This window comes from Perkinsus marinus (assembly GCF_000006405.1).
Source record: "Perkinsus marinus ATCC 50983 genomic scaffold scf_1104296972926, whole genome shotgun sequence".
NCBI lineage: Eukaryota > Perkinsozoa > Perkinsida > Perkinsidae > Perkinsus > Perkinsus marinus.
Window position 1 is genome coordinate 167,232 of NW_003201605.1, and position 9,797 is coordinate 177,028.

The 9,797-nt window shown below is 51.3% G+C and overlaps 4 protein-coding genes across 4 annotated transcripts; 2 read left to right on the forward strand and 2 right to left on the reverse strand.

Annotated features, from left to right (window-relative positions):
• Window positions 1–131: 131 nt before the first annotated feature.
• Window positions 132–2,308, forward strand: Pmar_PMAR018328 (hypothetical protein; the record flags this gene model as incomplete). The annotated part of the gene is made up of 13 exons (XM_002766444.1): window positions 132–256; window positions 306–414; window positions 456–604; window positions 657–832; window positions 874–998; window positions 1,040–1,163; window positions 1,210–1,445; window positions 1,490–1,626; window positions 1,673–1,722; window positions 1,748–1,802; window positions 1,845–1,999; window positions 2,044–2,121; window positions 2,166–2,308. 13 exons carry the CDS (start codon window positions 132–134, stop codon window positions 2,306–2,308), a joined length of 1,662 nt encoding a protein of 553 aa, XP_002766490.1.
• Window positions 2,309–3,013: 705 nt separating this feature from the next.
• Pmar_PMAR018329 (hypothetical protein) lies at window positions 3,014–6,116 on the reverse strand. Its single transcript, XM_002766445.1, has 7 exons — window positions 5,602–6,116; window positions 5,385–5,551; window positions 5,236–5,327; window positions 4,916–5,189; window positions 4,614–4,865; window positions 4,414–4,565; window positions 3,014–4,360 (listed from the first exon to the last, which is right to left on the reverse strand). The coding sequence occupies exons 1-7, from the start codon at window positions 6,062–6,064 to the stop codon at window positions 3,310–3,312; spliced, it is 2,451 nt and encodes an 816-aa protein (XP_002766491.1). The 5' UTR covers window positions 6,065–6,116; the 3' UTR covers window positions 3,014–3,309.
• A 464-nt stretch (window positions 6,117–6,580) lies between these two features.
• Pmar_PMAR018330 (hypothetical protein) lies at window positions 6,581–7,213 on the forward strand (the record flags this gene model as incomplete). The annotated part of the gene is made up of 4 exons (XM_002766446.1): window positions 6,581–6,636; window positions 6,684–6,752; window positions 6,858–6,914; window positions 7,207–7,213. 4 exons carry the CDS (start codon window positions 6,581–6,583, stop codon window positions 7,211–7,213), a joined length of 189 nt encoding a protein of 62 aa, XP_002766492.1.
• A 1,665-nt stretch (window positions 7,214–8,878) lies between these two features.
• On the reverse strand, window positions 8,879–9,551 carry Pmar_PMAR018331 (conserved hypothetical protein; the record flags this gene model as incomplete). The annotated part of the gene is made up of 2 exons (XM_002766447.1): window positions 8,879–9,097; window positions 9,153–9,551. 2 exons carry the CDS (start codon window positions 9,549–9,551, stop codon window positions 8,879–8,881), a joined length of 618 nt encoding a protein of 205 aa, XP_002766493.1.
• Window positions 9,552–9,797: the final 246 nt, after the last annotated feature.

The following is a 9,797-nucleotide window of genomic DNA, read 5'->3' on the forward strand; positions in this document are numbered from 1 at the left end:
TCGGGCGCGTACGGGTAGATCTGCCTGGTTTTTTTTCTATGTAGACTTCATATACTCGTCCACGTCGGGGTGTCCAGCGTTATGCTGTGTTCAGTATAAGTCAATTCATAGTATCAGTACTACTGCTTGGGATGTCCTCGTCTTCTTCTTCTCCCGTTGCTGACACTCAAGTGAAACAGGACCACGCTGTACCACTCAGTGGAGAGGACGCTAAAGATGGGCTCCTCCCCAGGGACTTCTCCCACGTCACTTGGCGGTAAGCCTGATGGTCGAGTGGCTGTGGTGAAGGGCAAATCGTCCGCAAGGTCCTCTTCCCCATTTGCCGCTACTCCGGATCCATTCTTGGACCTCCCGACGTATCCTATTGGATGTCTATCAATTCCTAGTACTGCTGATGCTGCTGCTGCTTCGGCTGTAAGCCCTTATCGGTGACCCTAGTGGATGTTCAGTGGCAGGTCGCTGAACAGAATGGTGAGTTGCAGCGTGAACCGCCAGGACTCCTACCGTATGGCGAGAGAGCATCCCCACTTTTCCCGACGCCAATGGGGGACAGTGGAGGAGACTCTGACAACATCACTATGACTTTCAGGCCTATGGCCAACACGTGCGATATTTGCATGGAAAATCCCATCATTTCGAAATTTAATCACCTGCAGATGCAGCATGTTGGACGCGGCCCAGGTCTTTCCCACTGCCCCGCCCCCCGGCGGCTCACAGCAGCGCAAGGCTGGGCGACAGCGGTCCTTGTCGGAGAGCTCCGTCTCCAGTTGGGAGGACTCCTCGGGGAGTTCTTTGGAGGAATGCCCATCTGGCCCTATTCCCAATCCTCGAGGTCAGTGCCATGTAGCGTCATGCGATCACCCAGTGTCTCAGAAGCTGCCGGACCTCTTGAGAGAGCTCTAGCCGAGGCCGCCCAGACTGGTCGCGGACTACAGGAGCGTGATGGGATGACCATGTCGGCTCCCCCACCTAGATACACTGCTGGATATCTTCCTAATGTAAGCCTCTATCCTCTAGGATACTCGTATCTGTCTGCCAGTCGCTGCCGTTCAACGGCATTTCGCCACTCCTGGCTGGCAACGAGTATGACATAGTCCAACAGCTGGCTCTACTACAGCAACAAGCATGGGTTTTGGGCCAACTACATGCCACCAATGAGATCTGTACCGGAGTGGTACCCTCAAATGTCCCCAGTAGTACTGCTATCAGTTCGGAACTATAATATCAACCCGACAAACCCTACTGAGCCGTACCAGAAGCAGCAGCAGCCGGCGCCCACTACCAGGACCTCGGTGAAGCGTAACCAGCGCAAGGAGAGGGGAGGAGGACGGACGGAGCGTAGCGGCAGTGCGGGTCCGACCAAGGGAAGAAGACAATCGGGAACATCACTGGCTGGTCGGGTGGTTTCCCTGGCCGTGGGGGGCGCTGGCTCTCGACTCCTACAGGTGAGACCTAACGTCTTGGTGTGGTTGCATTAGCGTAGCCTCAGGGGCATCTTTCATCTGGTGTTGCCTCCCCTGAAGAGATCCGTTCCTTTGTGGAGGAGTGTCGGCCTTCTATTCGCATGCTGGCTACTGACCGTTATGGGAACTATTTCATACAAGAGCTCTGCCACTACATCGATCCGTAGCGGTATCATCTCCCCCGTGGCATTATATCAACAGCTCCTCAGTTCTGATGTCTGCATCCTCTTGAAGGAGCTGGTCACTGCCCCGGGACTTGGTAACGATCGCTCGAGACGTTGCAGGATCGAAGGTCCTCCTTGAAATGGGGTGTCGATTGAAGGCGAACAGACAAAACCCGTAAGCTTGGTGAACAGTGATTGTTAGACTGGAGTGTTATAGTCCTGATGGCATCATCGAAATTGCCGAAGTGCTCCAAGATAAGTTGTCGGATCTGTTGAATGAGCCCTCCTGCTTCACGCTGTTGGAAGCTGTTGCGGATGTACTCCCTACTGGAGTCCACGTGGATCAGTTCGTTGACGCAGTTATCTACACCAGTGGGTTCTGCTCATCTGGAAAGTGGTGTAATCGTTCTTGTTAGTTGAGAACCTTCTCGGAGTAGCGAACAACCGTAACGGAAGCCTATTGCTATCTACTTGTGTCATGCGCAAGCCTGATTGTAGGTCGACTATGAATTCACATTTTCAGTCGTGCTTTTTCAAGGTATACCTGAGCTGTGCAGCCGTATAGCTCTGGTAATAGACGGTGACACTATTACGCCCAAACGGCAACTCTCTGGTCATGGGAATCGCCTGTTGAAGACAATTAAGAGTTACCATGGCGGTCAATCATCAGATTCTCCCTGAGCACATTATACTATAATCGTTGACTTTGCCGTGTAGCGTATAATTCCCCCGTAAGTCTCTGCACATCTACTTGCATGCTGTGATTGGTACCCGTCACATTGTCGTGTTATACCAGTGGACAGTATCAACTTGAACCGAACACTATCCGTATCAACAGCAGGGCACACGTCCTCGAGTCCCTACATGAGAGCTTTCGAAATACATTTGACTTTGTCGGGTCCGGTACGATTACATTGGCTGACCTTATCCAGTTTAAGTGCAAGTAATCTGTGGCACGCCTGAACATTATCATGGAGTCTACAGGGGATTACTATTGCACCTCCTTGATGGTCTGAATATGTCCGACTCGGAAGACGTGGTCGTCTGAGGGCGTTATCCCCTCCTCCGAACTCGTAAGCGGTGGAGGGCAGGATGGGGCCTCTCTTGATTTCTTCAAGGGTGGCTTGCTGCTAACCCCTCCCCACAGGAGTTTCTCCATGGTCATAGGAAGTATCGCAGCCTCAATCTATGGTCAATATCCCCATAGCAACTCCAATGGCGATAACATAGATGAAACATGCGAGAAGCATGTGTTGACATTAATCTTGCCTAATTTAGTCGATTGTTAAATGTAGAATGTCGTTGTTGATTGTTGTTGTTTAATTCGATGGCACGGAGGGAGAATGCCGCCCAACAACCCGGTTGACAAAACACCACAGGACAATGTTGATTAACGATGTTGTTGATAATGGTAAGTAGTAGATGTTGCAATACTATGATCATCATCATAACCCCTAGTCCTATCTACAGCAGCAGTAGTGAGGAAGACGAGAAGCAGGTGATAGTTGCACAAGAATGGACAAGAGGGCGATGAGAGGACAAAAAGAATACACGACCGAGAGTGTGCAGACAACAAAAGCAGTCTTGATGAGCTGAAGCAACACAAAGGCGCTGCCCCATACGAGAGTAGTATCATCCGTGCCAGCCAGCCAGCACTGGCGACTCATATGTCACGTGTAACACTAAAGTGTCGATCCCCCGACAGTGGGTGTAGCAGTAGATCCCTCAGCTAGGGAAGCACTCTGGATATCCGAACCACCTTGAGCGGCCACACTGCTCTTCATGCTACCGGGTTCGCCTCTCGATATTGTATCCAGTCCAGTTTGACTTATTCTTTGAGCCTGCTGCTGCTGTAGGAGCCTCCCTTGTTGTCGAAGGAGATCAAGCTGTGGTTGCTGTTGATGTTGTTGTAGCCTCGGCGTCCCCTGTGGTGATGGTAGCTGTGGATCAGCCCATCCAGCTTGAGGGAATGACGAGCCTACCACCATGTCACTCGACTTCCTACTACCACCTTGCTGATGATGACTCTGGACCGATCCTCCCCTATTGCCTCTCCCCACACCCTGAGCGTTTCCGTGACGGCCTCCTCCTCCTCTACCACCCTTCTGTGGTGAGGGTAGGGCGGCTCCCCACTGCTGCTGCTGCTGTTGCTGCTGTTGAACCCCAGTAGGTCCTTCAGCCGGGAATGACATCCCATGAGGCTGATGATAGTATCCAGCGAACTGTGCCGGACTACCGCCGCTAGGGATGGGAAGCAGACTGTCCTTTGGTTGTTGTTGTTGTTGCGATGACGAGGAGAAGTTGATAGAAGGGGGCGGAGGAGGAGGCGGAGTCCAAGCTACACCTTGTTGTTGGGCAGCTGCGGCAGCGGCCATAGTCGCAGCTATGTATCCCTGCTGGAAGGCAGCAATTGTCGCAGCATCAGCTGTGGTACCAGGGGCGCCCCCCGGAGGCAATGGCATCATAGGAGACATCGGGACAACGTGATGAGAGTACGGCGCGCCGCCCGCGTTGCTACTGTACTGTTGCTGCTTGAACTGCTGTTGTTGTTGTTGCCTCTTGTTCCCTCCTCTACGTCGGGTATCCTTATTCCGAGTCTCATCCTCAAAAGTTGGTCTCCCGCCTAGTACCGGAAAGGCGGCATTATATGCTGCAGGGTCGCTGAGTAGCGTAGGAGGCGCTTGTTGCACGCGGCCTAATTGTGGTATTATAGAAACTGCTTGGCGGTTGTAACTGACAGAGAGTATGAGGATAAGATTGTGGACTTAGCCGTTTCAAAGGCTTACTCTGGATCGTCCAGATCGGTGCCCTTGGGGATGTGCTTCCGAGCGCTCTCCATAGCGGCCAGGTCTTCATTCGAATATACCAACGGTGTACCATCGTCCTCTTGAAAAATCTTAGCCCGAATCTTGTTGTAATGCTCTTCCCGTAGGTCAACCTATGTAGATGTGAATCAAGTGCATGAGGAGACGATATAGAACCTCACCGGAAGGTTATGTAGGAGATTAGCCTCTGAATACTTTCCGCCTTCATCACTCGATGACTCATCAGGCCTCGAGGCCCTCGTATTCTTGCCCTTGGACCCAGGGCCCCTCCTGAGGATCTTCACCCCACGACGTTTCACCCCCGCAGTGGCTGCTGCCGGATCCCCTCCTGCCTCTGATGGAGTCCCTTCAGCTGAAGCGCCACCTTCACTACAGGTGCCTCTCACATCACTGCAATGCTCGTCCACATCTCCCTAAGGGAGAGCCAATCCCTAAGAAAGAGTCCTAGCCGTAACCGACTCACCTCAAGCACCCCTTCATCGGAATGAGCTCGCTCTACACTTCGCCGCGCCACATTGCTGTCAGACTCTTCTTGTTGACGACTGTGAGACTGCTGCTGCTGCTGTTGCCTAGGCACGTATGGCCAGGGCTGGCCGCCATCAGCCATCTCGGCTGCTTCTAATGCACTCCGACAAAGTTCTTGGAGTATGGTATTAGGCACGCACGTCCGCTCAGTTCGTACCAGAGTTACGGTACACATATCAGAGCCTTTGGCGTAGTCAACTTCTCGATCCATTCTAACACTCGGAAGTCGCTTACATCGTCAGCAAAGGCAGGACTCACCTAAAGTAGTCCCCGAGCTTATGTATCAGCATTCTCTGATACTTTCCAAGTGGATTCGTGAGCTTCAGCCTTTCTGAGTCGGTCTCGGTGATCTACCACAATCGGAGACCACTATCGTCCATACCTCCGCCTCTCCCCCTGCCTCCTACCATCTTGTGTATAGCAGGCTCTATCTCCAGCAGCAATAGTCTGTGTTGCGGTTGCTTCAGGGCACTCACAATAGCACGGTCGACGGTCTGGGTTGCCGCTAAGGACTCGTCAAAGTGAACCAACTGCTTGGAGCTGCCTGGCATCCCTCCACGTCTGTTGTGTGGTCCTGAGATCCAATCTGTGTTCTATGGCCCAGCCCCCCTTCTCGAGTACTACTGAGTTGCTGCATTCCTCCCCGGGAATTGAACCCGAGACCTCCTCCTCCTCCTCCCTGCTGGTGGGGGTGTTGTTGTTGGTGTCCACCCATAGCAGGCAACACATTGCCCATGATGGGTGATGCCATATTCTTGCCTGGTCCATAGGCTCCCATAGGATATGCAGGTATCATGAAGGGGCCGCCACCACCAGCAGCAGGGGCAGGCATTGCATATACCCCGCCTGGTGCGGCTGGGTATCCACTACCACCACCCATCTCGGAAGTACCAGTGAAGCCCTGTGGGGGCGGGGGTGGGTAGTAGCACCCTCCGGGCTGGGATGATGACCGAACTTGCTGTTCCTGCTGGGGCGTCTGTTGTTGTTGTTGCTGGCCACTGCCTTCGACCACACCTCTAGAGGTTGATGATGATGGAGATGCCGGAAATTGCCTTGTGAAAGGCGGCTGGGGGCCGCCGCCACTCATTCAGTTTAATAAAAAAGGAGAGGCGATGCCCCGATAATAACCGAACAATACTGTCACAACATATAATCGTCACCATCACTCTCCCTCCACGGAGTTGAAGGCATCCAGCTACCCCTACTGCCAGTGTCCCAGGCTCCTCCTCTATATTCACGTGATCGAGAACGAGTACTGGTATATGCAACAAAACCCCATTGCCTTTTCAGAAGGTCCCAGCCAGACACATGATGAATTCTCGCCCGAATGTTCATCTCTCGAACACACTCAGGCGACTCACAGCAGTTGATTAAACGCAATCCAATGATGGAAACGCCTCCCGCCCATCACTACTGTTTTCGCTACAGTTTAATCCCTATCCGCTACTACTATAAACATTGAAGTCTATCGATTCAGCTGCGATATTCGGAGTCATCATATGAACGCAGTGTCCTCATTTATCGATTACAATGGCGAGCGCGATTGTCCGCGCAAAGCCTCATTGACGGGTGACGTGAATGATGATTCTACTACTGTTCAGTGATGTCTCGTGTCCCTAATGCTTTCGCACCGAACTATGACGATTGGAGCTCTCCACGGTGAGCGTGTGACCGGAAAATACTGTTTTTCATGACTCACTTCTCAGGTCCAAAGCCATTCTAGCTGCCCTCGCTACACTCCAATCTACTGATAACACGGAATTTCACCCGAGTAGGTGACGGGTCCGTCCCATTCTTAGCTACCCGATGGTTGTGAGATCGATCCTCGGTTGCAGGATCTCATTAACATAAAAATTGTTTGTTGCTTAACGAGTGTTCAGGCACATCGTCATCATCGCCTTCTACGAAACACCCTCTAACATCGACTGTGGAGCAGAGTAATAGCCGTAGTAGTGACATTCATTTTCGGGGTGATAGCATTAGTATTGATATTAGTTGGAATCGAAGTAGTGGTCCTACTCATAGTCCGGAGTCGTTCATAAAAGTTAGCCGTTGATGACAGCTTAGATTTTTTATTTGCTAAACCATTTATAAACTTGTTATTCAAACCATCATTCGTTGAACTCTTTCTCCTATGGACCAGCAGTGGTAGCGAAAGTAGTTGTGGTGGTGATAGTAGGAGTGATGTCAGTGGTATATGCCTCCTGAATCATCGCAGGCCTTTTCCAGGTACTAAGCGTCAACGAACAATATCGGCAGACGAAACAGCGTGCAGTTCGGCCTCCCTGAGTGACCCAAGGAACGCTCATCATGCCATCTCGACCGCCGATCGGCTCGATCCTAACCCTGAGGACTTACGCTTAGTCTTACCTCCCCAAACTCGAATGGAACTACCGCGACAGGTGATGGCTAGCACTACTGTGGCGTGTGAATAGTAATGTCATCAGATACCATTATCGTTGAACTCCTCTCGTAACCGCGTATTCGAAGAAGGGCCCTTAGGGAGTACCTCTTCCACGTCTAATGATGCCCAGTTGAATGCTGCTCTTCAAACCGCATTGACTGGTACTAATTCCACCGCTGCGTAGAAGAGTTTCCCATTTCAGTGCAAAGCCGAAATGCAGCTAATCGCTTCGATCTTGATCATTCGTCTCGTATCTTTGGTTTCCCAAGTAATATACGGAAATGATACTTTTGGTGGTATGTTATGAATCGTTCAGTTCATCGAGAGAACTCATTTGCTCTACCCAAGTCCACCTCCTGGGGAGGCTTGACGGAGTCTCCGCAGATGCACTATCAAACGCCATCTGCTGCAGCGGCTTCGACTAACCCAGACGCAGTAAGGAACTTGCCCCCTTGTGCTGTTCGATCCGTTGACGTAGGGTTGCCGAGAATCTCCTCCGCGAGAGCTTCCGTTCACTGGGCTCCCTCTGGACCACTTGAATACGGCTGAGTAAAGGTAGATCATGACGAGGCGTTTATTGGCTTTCCTATCGTATCATTCTGACATTCTGTTTACATCGCACCATTTTGGAAATTTACCCACGACTTAGTCTAGGAATGCCGCCGAAATTCCCGCAATTGTTACGTGAAGTTGCCCATATGCATATTTTCCACACCGATCTTATCGTATAGGGCGCCTTGCCGAAGATTCGACTTGGGGAGGCTGGCAGGGGTCGATTAAAAACGATACTCTCCCAGAGCCTTCGTAGTAACCCCGCACTACGACCAGTAGGTTCTCTCTATTATCAGCCTCATCGTTCCATTGCTTTTTTTCGAGGTTTGCAATAGTATTGCTAGACTGAAGAGCGCTACAGTGCCTCAACTGTTGCGTATGGCGGAGATATGCGGGTGCCTGGACCAGGCCATGGCTATTGCTCGAGACTATCAACAGACCAGAGCCGTTAAGGTTTGTCTGTCTTCATCATCATCACCGTGTTGGATTTGCTCCTCAGGGTCGGAAATCTCCATCCTCACGGGGTAGTCAGTCGTCCAGCAGTCGTGTAAGCTGTGAATCTGCGGCATGTTAGGAGGGCCCCTTGTTGACCTTAGACGATACTGCCAACAGCTGAGAGAGTGCGGCGAAGCTCTGCTGTGGATTCTACTAACACTCAGTTGCTTACTGAGCCGTAGAATAGTAGAGGGCAATGCCGATGATATATCGTTTGATCAGGTACTGGTGGACTGATGGGAACGAACGTAGCCGCCCAGACGACCAGTGGTAGTATAATTGTATACTAGTCTGGCATGTATTCCCATGAGCTCATTCACCCTTTTGTCGTGGTTAAAGTAGTGGTTGTGTTGGAGGTTAATTTGAGTAACGCAAATGATAAGAACCAGGAACTCAGCCAGTGGTGTGATAATATTGCACAGAAACAGTAGCGGTGTTTCAACTATACAGTCACCATTTATGGACATCTTTATCGCCAGTGGACATGAAAGAGTCGATAACGATAGAAAAAGCGGCAAAACCAGCACAGCCCATTGCCATAGCCTGAGGGCCTCCTTTGTAAGCTAGAGCGGCACCAGTAAGACAACCAGCATAAATAGAGTTGTTGAGATCATGAGAACCTCTGGCACGCTCGACGAAGCAGTCGACACCAGAGTACACGGCACCGCACTGAAATGAGAATGCTCAATTGTGTTCGCGAAGCGACGCACCCGGTGAGTAGTACCACTGCGAATCCTTTGGCCATCGAAACGGACGCTTGTCCGAAGCCTTTGTATGCCTGGCGGACCTGTTGACGGAATGGGAGACTCGCATCGACGTCTATGGGTTGCATTGTATGGAAGAAACCGCCCATGAGGAGGCCAAGAGCCCCTCCCATGAAGTAGGAGGACACGGCTCGACCGATACATGATTCGAAGATGACTTGTGGGTTCATCTTGATACGTTGCCAGTAGGTGAGGTTACTGTACTCGGCTTGGTCCTTGTTAATGAAGGTCAAGCGGCGGTATTCGGGCCGTAGGAAAATGTCGATGGTGTCGTCCATTCTGGTAGGAGGAGGCGAGGTACGATCGAATTCAGATGCCGAGAGGCCTTTCGGTGTTGTAGAGGACGAGGCTTCGGCCATTAGATATGAAACACTATAAAACTACATAAGAGCGATATAGGAATGTCGTCATCGGCTGGATAAAAGATTGGTTCATGGATGCTGCGACCAGACTGACGACTTCATCCGTGTGTAGCCAACAGCGATAGCGAACAGCTAGCAGAAATCGGACGGCGTATTGTGGCCGTATAGCGAGCGGAGCTGACCTTGGCAACCACGGTAACCTTATGTGCAGTGCTTTACTACAATGGGAGAGTCTCAGTCGTT

What these genes read in the sequence shown, in the direction of transcription:
- Pmar_PMAR018329 (XM_002766445.1), bottom strand. Translation starts at nt 6,064, where the DNA reads ATGAGTGGCGGCGGCCCCCAGCCGCCTTTCACAAGGCAATTTCCGGCA. An exon ending in AGCCTGCTATACACAAGATG is followed by an intron (nt 5,328 to 5,384) that starts GTAGGAGGCAGG and finishes CGATTGTGGTAG; the next exon opens with ATCACCGAGACCGACTCAGA. An exon ending in ATCTCCTACATAACCTTCCG is followed by an intron (nt 4,566 to 4,613) that starts GTGAGGTTCTAT and finishes ACATCTACATAG; the next exon opens with GTTGACCTACGGGAAGAGCA.